General features: G+C 35.6%; 3 protein-coding genes and 1 long non-coding RNA gene across 6 annotated transcripts; 3 read left to right on the forward strand and 1 right to left on the reverse strand.

Moving 5' to 3' along the window:
* LOC18788490 (heme-binding protein 2) lies at window positions 1-542 on the forward strand. Its single transcript, XM_020569374.1, has one exon. It carries the CDS (start codon window positions 9-11, stop codon window positions 540-542), a length of 534 nt encoding a protein of 177 aa, XP_020424963.1. The 5' UTR covers window positions 1-8.
* On the forward strand, window positions 4,118-10,600 carry LOC18793444 (bidirectional sugar transporter SWEET17). 3 transcript variants are annotated; one of them, XM_020554416.1, is made up of 7 exons: window positions 4,118-4,378; window positions 4,483-4,519; window positions 4,615-4,828; window positions 4,997-5,158; window positions 9,905-10,024; window positions 10,145-10,289; window positions 10,346-10,600. In XM_020554416.1, the coding sequence occupies exons 1-7, from the start codon at window positions 4,345-4,347 to the stop codon at window positions 10,447-10,449; spliced, it is 816 nt and encodes a 271-aa protein (XP_020410005.1). In that variant the 5' UTR covers window positions 4,118-4,344; the 3' UTR covers window positions 10,450-10,600. The 3 variants fall into 3 exon arrangements, with proteins under 3 accessions (XP_020410005.1, XP_020410006.1, XP_007227546.1); XM_020554417.1 differs by having other exon boundaries at window positions 4,120-4,378; window positions 10,145-10,262; window positions 10,308-10,455; XM_007227484.2 differs by having other exon boundaries at window positions 4,121-4,378; window positions 10,145-10,455.
* On the reverse strand, window positions 5,907-7,798 carry LOC109946474. Its single transcript, XR_002269620.1, has 3 exons — window positions 7,552-7,798; window positions 7,177-7,404; window positions 5,907-6,068 (listed from the first exon to the last, which is right to left on the reverse strand). It is a non-coding gene; the product is annotated as an uncharacterized LOC109946474 (long non-coding RNA).
* LOC18793882 lies at window positions 14,894-17,062 on the forward strand. The gene has a single exon (XM_007226310.2). The coding sequence runs from the start codon at window positions 15,450-15,452 to the stop codon at window positions 16,791-16,793; it is 1,344 nt and encodes a 447-aa protein (XP_007226372.2). The 5' UTR covers window positions 14,894-15,449; the 3' UTR covers window positions 16,794-17,062.

Here is a 19,598-nt window from a genome sequence, read left to right on the forward strand (position 1 = left end):
GATCGGAGATGGGAGGTTTTACCCGAATTTTGCATTCAGGAAATCCTGACAACTTGATGGATGAGATCCCAACTATGGTCGTTGATCCTCTTCCTGCAGGTCTTGATCGGGGATATATTGTCTTAAACAGACCATGGGCTTTTGATCAATGGCTGTTTGAGTACATTCAAGGGAAGAACAAGTACGGAGAGAAAATAGAGATGACTGCCCCAGTGCTCAGTGAAGTTTCACCAAGCGATGGACCCTTTTGTGAATCTTCATTTGTGGTGAGCTTCTATGTGCCAAAGAAGAACCAAGAAAACCCACCACCAGCAGAAGGCCTCCATCTCCAAAAATGGAAAACCACATATGTTGCAGTGAGACAATTCAGTGGGTTTGTATCAGACGACAGCGTTGGAGAAGAAGCTGCTGCCTTGAAGGCCAGTCTTGCAGGTACTGTTTGGTCTGCCGCCATCGAGAAAAGCCATGCAGCTGATCATACTTCAGTTTATACTGTTAATTTGAGGGAGCACAATGAAGAGCAGGTCATGCTGCTCTGTTAATGGATCTTGAAGGCCTTGTGAGACTGGGAGTGATTGGCTTGCGGGCATGGTTGGAAAATCTGAAGCAAGTTGCTGTTGCTGCTGGCTCTGTTTTGAAAGCTCTGCAAAATTTGAGCTCAAGAAGAAATCAGAGAGGAAAACAGAGAGAAAGAGAGTGTATCAGTTGTGTTTTTCTGACTGGGTTTCATCATAAAAGTCAGCTGGTATCTTTAGAGATATTCGTGCTGATAACGTGTTATAAAACCAAAGTATTGAGGAGAGAATTTAGAAGCAGAGGAAACCCTTGGATTGGTTACTCTCTTCAATATATTCATTGAATGTTTGTTCTATCTATTACAAGTGAGGAGGAAGCCTCTTTTTATAGGAAACAAAATCTGGTAGTGTTTGGCTCTAAAGAGATGTGGTTGGCTCTCAAGAGATGATGGCAAACATGCTTCATCATTACTCTTCAATCAATCATGTAGTGGGCTTTACTATTTTGGAATCCATCCTTGACTTTACAACACTTTTTATTTTTCCTTCCTTCTGCTTACAGAAAAGGAGGGAAAAAAAAACCCTAGCATGAAGCTTTAGAAACGTGTATATTTCATAATTTATAATTGATAAAATGATGACGTTGATAAAGAAGAAGAATGAAGTGATGAGTGTACGCATGTTAGTACAATATTAAAACACAAAAGCCTTCATAATATATAGTTTGCTCTTTATACTTGTCATTTGTGTTGTCGCTGCTATATTATACTACGAAAACATCAGATCTCCAAATCTTTTGCTTTTGAAGATATTCCTGTCCATTTTTGTCCGCATTACACCAAACTATTCCTACAATTTGAGGTTCGATAAATTGCTCTTCTAGGATAGGTTTTGGATTCGAATCTTAGCATCGGTACAGTGTGTGTGAATTTAATATGTTATTACTCTCTTAATAAGAAAAGTTTTAAAACAATATTCCACCAAAACAACAAGAAAAGAAAAGAAAAAAAAAGAATTCGGAAAGCAATAATGCATTGGAAGGATATGGCCCCCTATAATTATTTCAAGGAATCCATCCACCTTCCTTTGTTTTGTTTTTAATGGAAAAATGAAGGGCAGAAATTTCAGCACGTTGCACACGTTTGAGAAATTGGCCAACTAAAAGGCAAAATCAAATTTATATATGTGATAAATATTAATAAATTAAAGGCTCCAATATCTGATTATGTGATGATCTGTTTTTGTAGATTGTAAATTGTAATGAATTGGTTGAGTTGGTGAGACATGGATGGCACATCAAATGCACAGCACACTAGTAACAACCAACTACCAAATACACCAACAATATTTCATATATAAGAAATTAGTTTTTTTTATTTTTTATTTATAAGTAATAAGAAATAAGTTAAAAATTTATCAAGCTAAATTAGTCTGAAATTAAATATTTAATTAGCTATTGATCTAGTGATACGTCTTTTTTACACTTGAAATAAAAAATATGAAATATAAATATCGGTTTGACTCTTCATGTAATGTGGTGAGGGTTCCTTTTTCCCTCCCTATTGTCCAAAATCTAATGTACGTATATACAATCTCCACAGAAATATCTGTTCTGAAATAAAAAAGTACAAAAAATATTGTCATCCCAGTCAAGTACAAGGCCCCGCCAGTACCAATTATTTGGTCTATCAACAACACTACAGCAATAAATAAGTTAAAATAATTTGGACCATCGAATTAAAGGGGGAAAAAAGAAAGAGGAGTGAGAGTAACATCTAAAATAATCACAAACCCTGTAATTAAATATTTATACTATTGAAAATGAAGCTTTAACTAGGCCCACAATGCACCTTTCTACTTTTTTTTAGAAGATTCATAATATCAACAACGTGAATATAACGACATGAAATAGTAGTCTTATTAAAATTTTCTTATGAAAATTCAAACAAAGAAAGAGTATTACATATGTCAATAACTAATAAGAGAGTCCAATTCAGGTCACGCTGGACCGTTTATAAGAGAAACAAACATAGAGACCAACAGAGAAACAACTCAAAAACACGAGCAGACTAGAGAAAAGAAAAACCCCAAAAAACACACTCAAACTTCTTTACATTGTCAAAGGAAACCTCCCATGAAAAACATAGTCGATAAGGCAGTCAAAGTCACACTGGTATGCTAGGAAAGAAGAATATAAAGGGAGAGCATGCATCAGGAAGACAAAACTGGCCTGTGCCACTTAACTTGAGACAAAAATCAAGCTTTAATGCAATCGGAGGATGCCAGGCCTACAAACGCTGGATGGTGAAGGCTTGTGACGACGACGCGAGAAGGCGAAGTCGAGGGTATTGATGCGGAGAGAATGAGCGAAAGAAAGTGACGAGGGCGATAGGAACGACGACTCTAGAAGGCGTGCGGGTAGAGAGAACGACTGAGGAAGGCAGACGAAACTGTAGAGGAGGTGACGACGCACATAGACTAAACCCTAATCCTAGCTTGTAACTCTCTTCGCTAGCGAGAGAGAATCATCATAAGGTTTCGTGCACCTTTCTACTTATTTCCACAAGAAACTGAAAAAAAGGTTGTATTAATCAAACCTCAGCACAAAAGAAGATGATTGCACTTTCTTTATTTTAAATCTTAATTTTCGAACCAATTATATAACCAACAACTCTTAGGGCCAGTTTGGCATTACTGTGCTGTGAAAATAATCGCTGTCAGATTTGCTGTGAGAGAAATCAGCTGTGAGAAAAAGCAGTTTGGCGTTTGGTAAAATCTTGTTAAAAGTATTGTTGGTATTGATTTTATGCATAATCAAAAAATGATTGCCGCATAATCATTAAACCCAGCGCCTCTTCAAAACTGATTCCTGCATAATCAAAAAATGAAAGCAGCTAATTAGCTGTTTTTCCTTATAGCTTTCTCTCACAACAATTTTTAACAATAAGTGATTTTCTCACAGTTTACCAAACGGGTTGGGCTTCTCAAAATTTTTTAAAAATAACTTATTACCCTAAATAAGCAATGCCAAACGGGCACTTAATCTAGTTATATTTCTTTTTTTTAAAGTTAAAAAAATATCTCAAGCACAAACATTAAAGAAAAAAACCAATTATATGAATAAATGGGGAACATGATTATGATGATAAGGATGTTGCTTGTTTTCTTTCCCGTAAGGAGATACTTATTTTTTTTTGAGAATCACAGTTTGACACATATGCAAGAATAATTCATCAAAAACATAAAAAGAAAAACTTCTGCATACAGGTTACATTGCTACTGACAAGAATATAAGAGCTCTTATATCCTGATGGTAATATATTTATTAAATCCCAAATGATCTGGGTTTATTTCTTCCCTGAAGGTTAAAGTTACGTCTAGCTAGCACGTGACTTCACTCAAGTCTTCTTTCTTTAGTTTAATTAATACAGTAAACTAATTAGACATAAGACTTTTTCCCAAACAAGAAAAGAAATAATTCTCACTTGAGTAGACCCACAACTTTTGGGCCAAAGAAAAATATAATTTTAATTCTCAAAGAACATGGACCATAAATTATTGAACCATGTTGATATTGTTAAATGCTTCAATTTTTTTATTTTTTTTATTTTTTGGTTGTTGTCAAATAAATGCTTTAAGTTCAAACCATGTATATGTTAAAATGAAGAAACAAGCTTTCTTTATCTCTCTCTCTCTCCCTCTCTCTCTTCAACCTCCTAGCTAGCTATCTCTCTCTCTCTCTCTCTCTCTCTCTCTCTCTTCAACCTCCTAGCTAGCTAGCTCTCTCCTGGCGCCTGATCCAAATTGAAGAGGAAAAAGTTTTCTAAACATGGAAGGATTAATTATATTTATTGGGGTCATAGGTAAGAAAACCACTAATTAAGTTTTAATTTGCATTAATTATTTAATTAGTATGTAATGTTTTTAGCATAATCTTTTCTGGTGGCAATTTTCCTATAATTTGCAGGCAACATCATCTCAGTGCTAATGTTCCTTGCTCCTGTGTAAGATCTTAATCTCATGCTAATAGTTTCAACTAAGCTTCCAAACCCCTCGAAAGAGAAAGAGCTAAGAGTTTTTGAATTATATATAAATGCAGCGGAACGTTTTGGAGAATTGTAAAGCACCGATCGACGGAGGACTTCGAGAGTCTGCCTTATGTTTGCACATTCCTCAACTCCTTCTTGTGGACTTATTATGGAATTATAAGGCCCGCCGGAGGATTACTTGTGGCCACTGTCAATGGTTTTGGTGTCGTTGTTGAGATTATCTACCTTATTTTGTTTCTAGTATATGCCCCAGCAAAGATGAGGGTAATGTTTAACTTTCTTCACTCCTTTAGTTACAGACTGTGAATTCAGACGATTGATTTTATAGATTTTTTTTCTTAAATGTGTGGTCGAAATTCACAATTTTTTTTAAATTTCTTTTGTGGTACATCTCAATTGACGATCTATTTTATGTCGGCAACAACATTTCAGGCAAAGACGGCCATCTTGATTGGAACCTTGGATGTGGGTTTTCTAGTAGCTGCCATTTTAGCTACCTGGCTGGCATTGCAGGGAGAGACACGTATTGATGCACTAGGGTTCATTTGTGCAGGCTTAAACATCATCATGTACGGCTCGCCGCTAGTTGCCATGGTAAGAACACCCAAATTTTGCTCACTACACCCTTTTTTTTTTTTTTTCTCATCGAACCCTTGGTTGGTCCAATAATTAAAATCTAGGTCAACTTCTTTTTTTATTTTTTATTTTATTAATTGGTGAGGAGGGATTCAAATCAAGACGTTTTGCAAGAAAAACCCTCTGACCTAATTGCTAGTAGGTAGGTATATGCCAGACAGTTTTTTGTTGTTTTAATATGGAAGGGAAAAAAATTTGCCTTCTTTAATTTCTGTTTGATCTCAACCAAAAGAAAAAACCTTTCGTTTGATCCTTTTCTTTCCGTCCAAACTAGGGGTGGGCACGGTTCGGTTTGGACTGGTTCCGGGGGAAAAATGGAACCTAATCCGATAGTGCAGACCGGTTCGGTTTGGACCGGTTCTGCTCAACATCCATACAGAAATCCGAACCAACCCGGACCTGTCCGGTTCCGGTTCGGTTCTTGCGGTTCCGGTTTTTTTTTTTTTTTTTTTTTTTTTTTTTTTTTAATTTTAAATTTTAACAAATCTGCCCAAAATGTATTTTATATACTAACATACCCCAAATTTGAGGTTCCATCAAGCTTTCAACACATTAAAATGAATCCAACTTCAACAAAAATACAATCCAAATTCAAATGAATCCAACTTCAACAAAAATTCAATCCAACTTCAACATCATCAAAATGAATCCAACTTCAACAAAAATACAATCCAAATTAAATCCAACTTCAACATATAAATTACAACCCAAATTAAATCAAACTTCAACAAAATAAGTTCCAAAATAAATTACTAGCCAAATACAACCCAAATTCAATCCAAATATACATTACAACCCAAATTAAATTCCTCCTAACATTGAAAAGTAGTTGGAGCTATGGTGCTAGGTGTGGATGAACTCATAATATCTACATAAAAAAAACATAAACCCATTAAAACATTAGTCCAACATACATATTATATAATACATTAATAAAGCACATATAAAATTACAAAAACAAAAAACAAAGAAAAAAACTTAACATGATATATATTAACAAAAACACAACTTAACAACATAAACAACCCTCATATATACAATCCAATTACAAATTATCATTTCCAACTAAATGATAATATCAACACTTAACTAGAAAGCAACTGAAAAACAGAAACCAATTAACTGAAAAACTGAAACCAATTATACACTGTCAAACCTATGACAGCAGTAATAAAGCAAAACAAAAATATGCAAAACTGAAAATCTGCAAAACTGAAAAACTGCAAAATGAAAAACTGAAAAACTGAACAGCAACAGCAGTAATAAAGCAAAACAAAAATATGCAAAACTGAAAATCTGCAAAACTAAAAAACTGCAAAACTGAAAAACTGAAAAACAAAGATTAAAGCCCGACTAGGATAGTATGGTGATTACAAAATGTAGAGATATCTAAGTCTTCACATTTGTGTGTGATGAGAGAGAGATTTCTACTAATCTAAAACTAGAGGGTAAAATAAATTGGAAATTAAGCTCAGAGAACAGTGCATGGAAGCAAAACCAAATATTCCTCCATATAATTTCTGCTAAATGTAAAAACAAACAACTGACCGATACAAAAGGCATGAGTGGGTTCTTAATTAAACCTTTTTGGCTCTTTGCAAAAATTCCAGTGAAGTTCGTTGTGAAACTATGGCCCTTCAAACCAATTTTTTTCACATTTTGGAGAAAAGAGAGTTGAATTTTTGCTTCTTTTAGAATCTTTTTTTAAAGTTAACGTGAAATTGGATCCAGATGAAAACTTTAATAATCTTCTCTTCTTTTTTTAATAAAAAGTTTTCCGGCGAATTTCACCAGAACATTGCAACACAGATGCACACAGATGGCAGAGCAAATGCGAGCAAATTGTGGAATTGACCAACAAGAGAAACAAAGCGAATGAAAGGATGAAAATAGATGAACAAACCACAACCATCACAATTGTACAGGAGCACACATAGACAGCTTAAATAAACATAATATAAAGTTTATAAACTTACAGAAGCTTTGAATTTCTCAAGCTCTTTCTCTTGTTTGTGTTGGAGCTGTCGCTGTAGTGCCTGATTCTCCTCAGACATTCTGATTCTCCTTGCACGAATCTGAGACTGCACACGAGCAAGAGTCTGCATGCATCTTAGTGTGGTAGTTGCTTGCCGTTTAACAGATTGGCCCTCTATCAATGATTTCAACCTCACCAACCCCCTCAAAGCCCGCAATGCCCTTCTTGCCTGAAAATCACAAATTACATAAAAGCTCACTTAACACATACAGCTCATAGCTCAATAATGGACATAGAGATGGTCAGACAGAGAATCGAAGGGGGAAAAGAAACAAAACGAAAAAACAAAGAAAAAAGAAAGCCAGAAGAATTGAACCTGCTTGCGTGACGAGGACGACGGCGCGACGGCTGAAGAAGAACAAGGATGGCTGCAACAATGGTTTCACGCAGAGGAAAGGAAAGGTTCTTCGGGTTCGGCGGCTCTGAAATCAGAGAGAGGGAGAGGAAAAAAATCGAAGAAGGAAGAAGAAACCCCTAAATCGTGTGTTTTAGTTGTGATGATCCTGTGTGTGTGTGCGTACGGTAGTATTTTAGATACCCAATACAAAACAGCCACATGTTAACTATATATAAAATATAAAATATAAATATATAAAATATATAAAATATATATTAATTAATTATATTGGACCGGTTCGGATTGGACCGGTTCCTTGTAGTAGAAAACCGAAACCGGAACCGGTCTGAACCGGTTCGGTTTGGATTTGACTCGGTTTTTTACTTTTTTAGTCAACACGGTTTTTTCCGGATTTTTTCGGTTTGGTTTGGTTCGGTTTTGCGGTTTTGCGGTTCTAATGCCCACCCCTAGTCCAAACCATTCATTTTGTTGAAATCTAGAAACTCAGGTCCCATACCATAGAGTAGTTGGAGACAGCTGTTCGAAAAGCTGCATTCGTAGGGTCCGCAGGCTACACAACGCATTCGTTGCATAAAACTGTTATCCATATTGACCACGTAAATAAGCATTTGTTTTCACATCAAAAGTTTAGTAAGAGAGTACTTTATTTACCACGCAAATAAGAAAAATGGTTAAATACTTTTTTTGTCACTGATTTTGACTCGAAAATTTGATTTAGTCATTGATAAAAAAAATTTAGTCAAATTGGTCACTGTGTTTTCTAAAGTTTATAATTGATATAGACATTTCGTTATGTTTTGTTAAGTTCAGTTTTTATTGTTATTGTTTTAGGTCTTCTTTTTCTATCTCAATGAGTTATGGTATATTGGGATATTAGAGTTTAACAAATTGGGGGAAATCTTAAGTTGAAATTGAAATTGGGAGATATAATAAGGAAAATCAAAATGTCAAACCAAATTAAAATGAAATCAACAACATGCCAACATATTTTGGAGCTCTATCACCTTGATTGCCATCTGAAGTCACAATATAACATCCAATCTGTGATCTTATACATCATAATTTTGATTTCAACTCAAGATTTTCCTCAATTTGTTAAACCTTAATAGCACAATATATCCTAACTGGTTGAGTTAATTAGAGGAAGAAGACTGAATGTGTTGCCTAAAAAAATAAATTGCATTGAGCGGAAGATAAGGGTTTAGGAAACACAGTGACTAATTTGGCTAAATTGTGTTTTGAGTGACCAAATTGAATTTTTGTGTAAAACTCAATGACCAAAAAGGTATTTAACCATAAGAAAAATAATTAGCATATATTTATTTCAAACATAAATCAACTTTTTTTAAAACGAAAAAAATGCTACATGTAACATCAATGGCGAAACCATAAATTTTTCAATGGGTGGCTAGCTAAAGTTATTAGCTTAAAAACCAAATAATCTTTTTTTTTTTTGTACTTACAAATTTTATAGTTTTTCTAGAAATAGAAGTATACATCAAATCATATAAACCACGCTTGTTCATAATTTCATGACTAATTTCCAATAAGTGTTTTTTGTATGTTTATTCTAGAACCTCTAGTGCATGGCTAAATGCTAATTTCCAATAAGTTTTAGCATAAAACAAATATATATTGCAGACATGGGCTTAGTCAAGTTGGCTAGAGCGAATGTGCTTCCCACTTTGCACCCGAGTTCGAATCCTCCTCTTCGTATTTTAAATTAGATTAAAGTAGAATATTACTCGTATAGAAAAAAAAATACATATTAAATGCAACTAAAAAACACATATTATCAAAATGAACATATGTGTACATATTTTAATGTGTATTTTTATTGAGGCCCTGCAACTTAATTAATAATAATAATAAATTAAACTTTTTTGGACTTTAATAAATTAATATATACTTAGCTATATTCAAAACAAGTTAAATATATAAGTTTAATTTTTTTTCTTTAAAATCCCTAAAACCCTCCTTGGGCTATAACCCACTGTAGTCATTAACGTAATTCCGCCCTTGTGTTATATATAGATTTCCATTAACTCTCGTGTTTAAGTGAAATCTATTATCTGAATAAGAAGGAATATGGACCAACAGTCCCGATTTCTTGGACTACAGGAGTTCAAGAGATTGTGGTCACCCACCGTTGGATATTAATCCAATGATTCAAAAAAAAATGTAAAAAAGAGTGCAAGAGTTATAACATTTTAAGAACCACCTTTGCTTTGTCCTTATTATTGCTTTATGCACGTTTGGAATCTATTATATGAATTATGACATATCATCATACATTTTATGTTATTTTCAGAAAACAGTGATAACAACTAAGAGTGTGGAGTACATGCCATTCTTCCTCTCATTTTTCTTTTTCCTCAACGGAGGGGTGTGGACTCTCTATGCTTGGCTCATACGAGATGTTTTCCTTGGGGTAATAATTCCTATCCCTTTTTTATATATATAGAAAATTCTAAGCTTATTAATGCAAACATTTTTCTTTCTGAAAAAAAATAAAAAAATAAAAAAATCTCTCTTTTTATGCATGGTTTAGGTACCAAACGGGATTGGGTTTCTTCTTGGAACAACGCAGCTAGTGCTATATGCGATTTACAGAAATGCCAAACCAGCCGATAATATTTCAAGTGGGCTGCTGGAAGAAGGAAGGCAACATGAACCTCTTATCTCACCTTCTTCTGCTACTCCATCACAAAAAAATGGAGAAATATTGGAGACCACTTAATTAGCTACACCTCTAGTGTTCTTAAATCATCTGTTTTTATGACACTTTTTTTTCTTCTTCTTCTTTTTTTCTTCCTATGCAAGTGTGTTTGGGCAGTCAGTTCATTTGGTGTATAGGTTAGGTGCATGTGATAAAACAAAAAAGAAAAAAGAAAATGAGAGAGAGAGAGAGAGAGAGAGAGAGAGCATTATTTTGTAAGGCCTATATACGTACTGGTATGCATAAATGTTGGTTCATCTTCTTAGTGGGAGGCCCCTTGCTTGCGAATGCCATGATCTAGTGAGTGGGCTACGTACTGGGCTCACTTACGGCCTGCTCTTATTCCCATCTCTTTAGTATTGGGTTTACACTAAGAACTCCACCCAATTTTCCCTTTTATTTTTTTATTTTTTTATAAGTGATATTAGAAGACGGAGAATTGAATATATGAACCGAATTCAAAGGTAAACATTATAGAGTGACACCAAAGTGGATTACAAGGATTGCATCTATAGTCGTATTGGATGGAAAAAATGGCTGTAATCTTTAAAATTATTATTGCTTCGGAATGCTTATCCAGAAAACTTAGGCAATGATTGAAATTTTTTTTTAGGACCTTTCCTATTGAGAGAGGCGATAGTATACTAAATTCACACACATTATATGAATGTTATGACTCAAACTTAGGACCTTTCCTGTAAAAACAATTGCTCTAAAACACTACACTAGTGAGTCATTTACAGACAAGGATTGATTTGATTATATTGAAACCGAACATACTGTCCTCTCCTCTAAATTTCCTACAATTCATACATTCAAACCTTTTTTATTTTTCTCACTTGTTTAGAAGAAGGAAAACCAGGGCTGCTAAGTTGTTTAAGAAAGCAACCCCAGCCCAATTCTACCATTCGAAGGACCTTGAGGGATAGGCCATAATATATGATATTAGGCTTCTTATGGCAAGTACGTCAAAAACCCATTCCGACCAATAAAAAGTTTAAAAAAAATATTCAGCGTCTGAAACTGAAATAGTGGAATAAATTATATCATACATGTGGAAGAAGTTCTCCAAATCAGGACAAGGCCCATGAAAGCAAGCAGTAACAAATTCTTGATGGATTTTTGGGTTATTTGCTCAAATAGTCTTTAGACTTATATTTGAGTTGCGTTTTGATCATTCAACTAAATTATTCTTTGAAATGGTTAACCAACTCTATATTAATCGGCAAATTAATCCTACAGTTATATTCCTGTGAATTTTAGTTGTCTTTTTCGTACCTCAAAAGGCTTTGACAAAGTTGTTGTCTTTTTAATAACTCAAGAGGTGCTGGATGTGGACATGCTCGCCTGAAAGACATCCCAAACCATTGCACCAGACCAGCCATGGAATCAAGAGACAAAGCCTCACTTGCATCGTAGCCCTCCAAGTTCTCACTATAAAAGAACCCATCCTTTTTCGTTGTCCTCACCACCAATAGCCTCTGGCCTTAGAAGCATCTACTCCTCTGCATCTTCTTTCTCTCATTCGCCTCCACCATCACCTTCATTGCCATGTTCTCCAGGTACCCAATTGCTCGCAAGGGTGTTGGTGTTAAAAGGGTTTCAACGAAAATTTTAATTGTTAGTTATTTTTGTTTGTTTTATTTGGGAATTTAGCTCTGTTTGATTGTTGAAAAAAGGAAGGAAGAAAGATTGGGGGGTGGGTTGCAGGGATGGAGGTGGGGGAGGGTCAGGTGGGTTTTTTTTACTATTGGGCATTTTAGTTTTTAGTTTTCATATAAAATTGATTTTTATAGTATTTTATATAGATTTAATTAATTAATTAATATTTTTGAATAAATTGACGATTTTAACCCTAAATTAACGGCAATATTAATGAAATGTAATGATAGAACCAATTTGTCAATTAATATAGAGTTGATGAATCAGTTGAACAAATAAATTTAAGGACTATTTGAATAAATAACCCATTTAATATTATATAATTGTACACATCCAGTTTGATGTACAAGCAAGCTAGCCTTAGCTAAATTGAAATTGACCCGACTCAACTGCCCAAGGTAGAATTAGGTTAACCAACTGACATTATGATCCCCAATCAAAGCCTCAAAACCCAAATAGTACCCCACGATTATTATGCATTGCATAATTGACAATACTTTTGGGTGGACCTTCTTGGGCATCCAATCCAAATTGTTATTAACGAATCTTTAAATACATATGTCGTATTAAAATTGTTCATTTTTTAAATTACTATTTGAATATTTATCTCTTAAGCTAACGAATCTTCCATATGTATTAAATAAATAGACGATTTATCATGAAGATGTTAATTGTTATCAAAATCGTCAATTTGTTTAATACATATGCATTATTAGGGGTCTCAATTTTGGTTGATTTTTAGTTTGGATTGTGACATAGGTAAAACTAGAATCAATAATAATTGGACTTTTTTGTCCGTTTGAGGCCCTTTCCGGTTACCATCTTATCCAACTTTGTTGCTATTATAGCAGTCTATTCAGACACAATTTACAAAACCAAAAACCTGGAAATAAAATGATTTCTAAATCCTCCTTCAATAATAAAGCAAAAGCAACGGCCCAGAAGACGACTGCCAAGTGTGGAGTTGCTGCATATGCCGAGCTGTACCACTGCGAAGTAAACAAACCCATTATTGAAATAAATAAAAAAAGCTGCATATGTATTTAATATTTTGTAGCATGGCTGGGGTATTAGGCTACTGTATATTGTCCCCATAAAGTCATTTTAGTACGACAAATGTTTTGTCTTATTTGTCACCAAAATATTATTACTTTATAACCACTTTAGAGTACTCTATAGTTTTTAGTGCTTTTTTTATGGGAGAGATTTTCACGAAATGAGCGCGGGCTATTTATTTTTCGTATTATTAGTTAGAATAATAAAATAATATTATTTTCGTTACAAAATTAAATAAAATGAAGAGTTATTATTATATCTGATAATAGTTTTATTTTAGTAGCGTGGGATTAGGGTGAACACCACAGAAAGAAAGATTTGGATGTCACTGAGTTGACAAGTTGAAGACGAAGTGATGATGGACGGCTGTGATGATTTGGACTGAATGAGTGGGGCAGATCATCTGATACTGATATAGATTTACTGATAGTTGAAGGGTCTTGAGAAATCCAGGTGGATGGGGACGGTTCAGCTGGAGAGAGCCTTCTCTAATCTAATCATGTCACATATTCATTGTCATGTCTCAAAATGCAATCTGTTTGCATTGTAATGTATGGTCTTATCTTATGGCAATCAATTAATTAACCAAGAAAAATTCGACCAAATTGTACTCGCACCAGACAATCACAGCAAAGAAGGAACCCTATGCCAGGTTTTGCTGATTAATTTGTTCTCCATGTTGGTAATAGAAAAAGCTCAGTCCAGAATGTTCATTTGATCTTAGATGTACTCATTTTCAGTTCATCGAATTCAATTTTAACAAAACTCTCGGATCACTATTGTAAAAAATAAATATCAATTTTATACGAAAACTCAGTTACCATACTAAAAACTCACACATAACCGATCTTTTCAACCATACTCGAAATTTTGGAATTCATTTTATTAAAAATATCATATGGGATCATAAGGGTAACATTACACACTAATTAATCTCCATAAATTTGATGTCAAATCAAAACAAAAAGGCCTTAGTGATTTAGTACGGTAAAATTGTACCTAAGGAACACATTAGAGAGCACATCTAGTAAAAGCTCGGAAAGCTCATTGTCTGGTGCCCTGCATTAATATATAACACACTGTATATAGGCATGCATGCACAACCACGTGTGAAGTGTAGTACTGTAGCTTATCCCAACTACGGATATTAATTTATATCGACGTGGGATCCATATATTTCGTGGACGACCGACTGTCTTCAGCACTACTAACATATTTGATAATCCGTCCATGCTCCATCTTTGATTTGTCTACTTCACAACCCTTGTAGCCATGTACGCATTGGGGCCCTAAGCATTATGAATCTTCCCCCGGGTAGATGAACACAACAAATCCCATGTTTAATTTAGTCGACAAGTGTTCTTAATTACAACATTATGTTCTAAAGTTTTCTTTTTAACTGAAAATGAAACCGTTTGCAAATTTTATAAGCCTAATTTATTTGGCACAAGAAATTTATAACTTAAATGGTTAAAAACAATTATTTCTGCACTCAAAGTCATGTATTCGAACGCTCACTAATGGGGTCTTTAATTTTCTACAAAACAATGATACAAATTGAATTTGATACACCCTTTTGCTTTTGCAGACCGAAGAGTTAAAATGATTCTTTGATTACTTTTCTTTAATTTAAGCTGCTGTAAATTATAGTTAATACTCAACAAATTTAAATTTAGTTATAGGAGTTGTAAATAGTGGGATATAATAATAGCAAATATTGAATATAGTACAAGTAGAAGTAAAAGCGCCGCGTGAGGCAGCGGAGGGTAGAGAGTTGGAGAGGGGACATGCAGGACACGTAGTGGCAGCAGCAAAGCCTGCGAGGCCATAGCATTGGAGGTGGAATCCATATATTTGCAGAAGCTTTTGTTCTTGGAATTAAAATTGTTAAATAAATATAAGAAGGAAAATAAATAAATAATAAATAGATTAATATAATAGCAGAAAAAGAGAAATGAATCCGTGCAAAGTGCAAACGTAGAGTAGAGAGGGGTTGAGTTTAGTGTACATAGTCTTTTACAGATTCTTCTGCTTGGGCTGTCTGCAAAAATATTTAAGTGTTATGGTTGTCTTTTTACACACTTTTTTAAGCTTATAGGGAGAAGTCAGTCTTCCACGTGCTCCTGGGGACTCTCTCCTCTCTCTCTCTCTCCGCCTCTATCTCTCTCCACAAGCTTAGCCCTACTTCAATGCCATAATTATTTTCTCCCACTCAATTACACCCTCTGACCATCTCTGCTTACTCCTTTTCTCTGTTTTGTTTGCTTCCCCCTCTCAAAACCCCATCTCTCCCAAGCACAGAAAACCAGAGAACAAAAAAGAACAAATACCCATTATTCTCCACCAAAAATAATGCAAAAATATCAAAAACACCCCATCTCTAGTTGAGCACGAAGATTGGGTTTTGGTTACAAGTTTCATGATGATGATGATGGAAGGCATCAAGGGAGGAGGAGGAGGGAGGGTGAATGGCGTGGTGGGCCATCATGATCAAGTTCAAGATCAAGACATGGGAGATGGGATGCAGTGCAGTGACCATCCATACAGAAACAACCCAGGAGGGATCTGTGCTTTCTGCCTCCAAGAGAAGCTTGGGAAGCTTGTGTCTTCCTCTTTCCCTCTCCCCATTCATGCTTCAGCCTCCTCTTCTTCCTCCCCTTCTTTTAGATCTGACACTGTCAATGTTGGTGTTGTTCATAATGGCAATGGTGTTGCTGCTGGTCCGTCTTCCTCTGCTGCCTCTCTCTCACTCTCCCTCTCAGTCCACCCAGCCTCAGCTTCTGCAAAACCTAGAAGCAATATTGGTAACAATTATCGTCAGGAAGATGACTTCTACAACACAAGAAGAGCCAGGATTTCGTTTCTCTTGGCGAAGAAGAAGAAGAAAGTGAGCACTGCTACTTCTAATGCTGCGTCTTCCGATCGAGCGGCGGCTGATGTCGTGTTAAAAAGAAGCAAATCGACCACAACCCCAAGAAGAGCCCACCATTTCCTGGATGGTTCTGAGGACTTTAGCCCCAGAAAGAGAGGTGGGTTTTGGTCGTTTCTCTATCACTCGTCTGCCAAATCCTCCTCATCAAACAGTTTGAACAAGAAAGCAATCGACAAGTCCAAGATCTCGTCCTCTTCTTCCTTCACATCGTCAGCCGCGCAGAAGGACTCCAAATGCTTGGGGTCGTCCTCTCTGAGGAATAAAAGCGAACACCTTGCGGTCGAGGCAGCAGCTGCAGCAGACGACGACAGCGCTAGCCCCAACAGCAGCCAAGCCACTGCTGCCTCGGCCTCCTCGTTCGAGCGCAAGGTCTCGAGATCCAGATCCGTCGGGTGCGGCAGCAGAAGCTTCTCCGGTGACTTCTTCGAGCGGATCTCAACTGGGTTCGGCGACTGCACTCTCAGAAGGGTCGAGTCTCAGAGAGAAGGCAAGCCCAAGGCCAGCGTCCACCGTCACGGAGAAAACAATAACAGCCACTGCATGAAAGAGCGAGTGAAATGTGGTGGGATTTTCAGTGGGTTCATGATGACATCATCATCTTCATCTTCATCGTCTTCCTCTTATTGGGTTTCGTCTTCTGCAGAAGGACAGCTCGTCCATGGCCGCAGCAGGAGCTGGGGCTGGGCTTTTGCTAGCCCCATGAGAGCCTTCACCAAGCCTTCTTCTTCTTCTTCGAAAGATGGGAAGAGAGATATAGTTAGGCAAGCTTCAGATAAGAACACCACCCCCACCCTGAATGGCATTCCTTCCTTGCTATCAGTCAGAGGTTGATCTTCATCACCATTTTCTTCATACACATTATTAAACTCTGTTAATTAATTAAATTACTTAAATTACCCACCTGTTTATTATTAATTACTCTACTAGTCCCTGTGTTTATTTATCTTAATTTCCTGGTCTGCAATTCCATTAGTAATGTAACACATTGGGTTTCGTCTTAAATCTTAATTAGTCTCTTGGTTTCATGGCTAAAATTTCTTGTGTTTGCACAGTGAGGACTGTTTTTTTATTTTATTATAGCGAAGTGCAGATGTTGACCATCTTTATCTCTTCTTCTGTTGTTTTTGGGATTTGGTGTAATTTTTTAGTCTTTGCTTAATTTTTTTTTTAAATTTTTGTAATTTGGACCTTGATGTTAATGTTATGGCAAAGAAATATGAGTATTAATTTATTTCTTCTTAATAAATATAAATTGCATGTGTTGGCTTCTTGTGAGCTTTCAGTTGTCACATGCATACACATGTTTGGTTGGTGTTGGACAAAATGTAAGCTCCAAAATCAGAGTGGCCCATGTTAGAGAATCCCCAGCACTATTTGGTTTTGGACTACACTGGACTAAGAAAATTTTCTTATGATGATCCCTTTGACAAAATATACTTTAATTAATTCTAGGGGTCCCCCTTCCACCCTGGTTGTTTAAATGTCCTCAAGATTCACAGTTGGGCTTGGGAGATTGAAAATATCTGAGGAAAGAGAGTTTTTTGCAATGATATGCATGATCAAAGCAATTTTGGAGGACTTCTCTTCAGTGTCGTTATGTTTTTGGGAGGGATTTTTGGGAACCTATGGGGAGATGCCAAGTGTTCTTTGACTGGATGGGTGCATGGGTTAACTCTTGCTTGATTGGGTGTGGTGGGATTTGTTGCTTTGGTTGGGTAGATTGGGTCATTTGGATGGCATCTAAGTAAATATGGGGTTTTAGGGGGAATTTGAATACGATCTTGGTGTATAATGATGAGGTCTTTATTAGTCGTTCGATCAGGTGCAGAGTTATTATTGGACTGTTGAATTAAACTCTTTCGTTATAACTCCTTAACATAGTCTCATTATTAAAGCTCCCTAGTTAGACTTGATAATTGAGTTTTGTGTCTCCTCCCGGCACACTACAATTTGGTCCTTTTTTTACCACTTCTCTTTGTGCATTGACCTACACACCCCTATAATGAGTCTTGAGTAGAAGTAATGTTTTTGGTGTGACGGTGACATTGACACATTATTATTACTCTACATATGTTCTATTATGCGTCTTTATTTATTAAAATTATACCCTAAATTCAAGATATATCAACATTGACATTTATTTATATTATAACACGTAAATTATCGTGATGTTTCTTTAAAATGTGGTGTTTTACTCGAATTTGAATATCGGCATGATTTTATTTCTCGAGCTTGAAAAGTTTCTTCTCAATCTCAGATCTTTAATAATTATTACATACTTTAACATACAATATGGATATGGAACTCACTTTTTAAACCAAACAATTTTTGAGCTAACATGGACTGTGGGATGTGGAAACAAACAAAGATGTTATTGTTTTTTTCCCTTTCTAGTGAAAAGAATATTGTTTGGAAGTAGGAAAAAATGTGAAAAAAATCATGAGATGGGCAAGAATTCCAAAATTACAAAAAGGACAGCTTTTCATGTGGGTCATTGTTTATTGACTCAGAAGTCAGAACGCAGAAAAGAGTAATAATATGTGGACCCGGGCCATGTACTTGTACTTTTAACCCATGGGCTTTAGATTTCCTTCTTCTTTTTTACACAGTTCCCGCAAGCCATATATATGGACATGGATGTGAAATTGTGGACCCGACCCAATTAGGTTATATTTTTCACTAGTTTTGCATTGACATTCAATAATGCACAAAACAAATTGCGTAAACAATTATGTATCTCATTATGAATGCTACCAAAAAGAGAAAGAAAAAAAACTCCAAAGAAAAAAAAATAGTGGATTAGATTCAAAGGAATAGGTAAAAGCTACGAATGAATTTATGTCCAAATCACAAATGATTCTTGTAGTTTGTCATGCAAGTCAATATATAGGTCATGTATCTTTTGGAGAGCCATTGCAATCTACATTTATAAGTAATTTTTGTCAATTTTGTGCTAGGGGACATTTGTGTCAAGGTGTAATGCAAGAGTTTTTGTTTTTGTTTTGATACAAATGATATTGAAGGAGGATATTGCTCTTAACCACTCGAACACATGACCGCTTAAGAAAATTGAAATCACACGGCACCATAAGTGATATTAAACCATGAAATCATGTTGGCATTCCGGATATGAAATTGAGCTCCATATCAAAGTGGGAAAAAGAATCGGAATTGAAGGCTACTCTACTCCACCTTTACTTTACACGGTCAGGATCAAAGCTTTTTCCAGGTTCCAAAGCCTAGTGCTTGTAAATTTCCTCCTCAATTAGCACACTAATTAAATTCATTGTCGGATCCCTCTTTTTTTGTTTGTTTTGTTTTTAGTTGCTGCTTTAGCTACACACGAAGTTCCTCTTTCTTATCCATTCCTATTATTTTATGTAAACACAGATTAGTGTGGTTAAACCAACATGAAGATGAAGAGTAGAGACAAAACAATATTATTAATTATTATCTTTATTATAATAGGCTAATATTAACCCACCACCGTAACTCTCGGCTTTTTTTTTCTGAATAGAAGTAGAACTTTATTACTTCTGAACTATTGTCAGTGACCACATGAAAGTCGGGACACAAGCACATTCCAACAAGGAGATGGCTACCTAAAGCAATTCATAAGGACTGAAAAACAAAATA

The sequence above is a fragment of the Prunus persica genome, chromosome G1 (assembly GCF_000346465.2).
Source record: "Prunus persica cultivar Lovell chromosome G1, Prunus_persica_NCBIv2, whole genome shotgun sequence".
In the NCBI taxonomy this organism is placed as follows: Eukaryota; Viridiplantae; Streptophyta; class Magnoliopsida; order Rosales; family Rosaceae; genus Prunus; species Prunus persica.

Excerpts from the sequence above, each read along its gene's own strand:
- LOC18788490 (XM_020569374.1), top strand. The coding sequence starts at position 9 with ATGGGAGGTTTTACCCGAATTTTGCATTCAGGAAATCCTGACAACTTG.
- LOC18793444 (XM_020554416.1), top strand. The coding sequence starts at position 4,345 with ATGGAAGGATTAATTATATTTATTGGGGTCATAG. Across the intron at positions 4,379-4,482 it reads TATATTTATTGGGGTCATAG|GCAACATCATCTCAGTGCTA; the intron begins GTAAGAAAACCA and ends TATAATTTGCAG. Across the intron at positions 10,290-10,345 it reads TCTTATCTCACCTTCTTCTG|CTAGTGTTCTTAAATCATCT; the intron begins CTACTCCATCAC and ends TTAGCTACACCT.
- LOC18793882 (XM_007226310.2), top strand. The coding sequence starts at position 15,450 with ATGATGATGATGATGGAAGGCATCAAGGGAGGAGGAGGAGGGAGGGTG.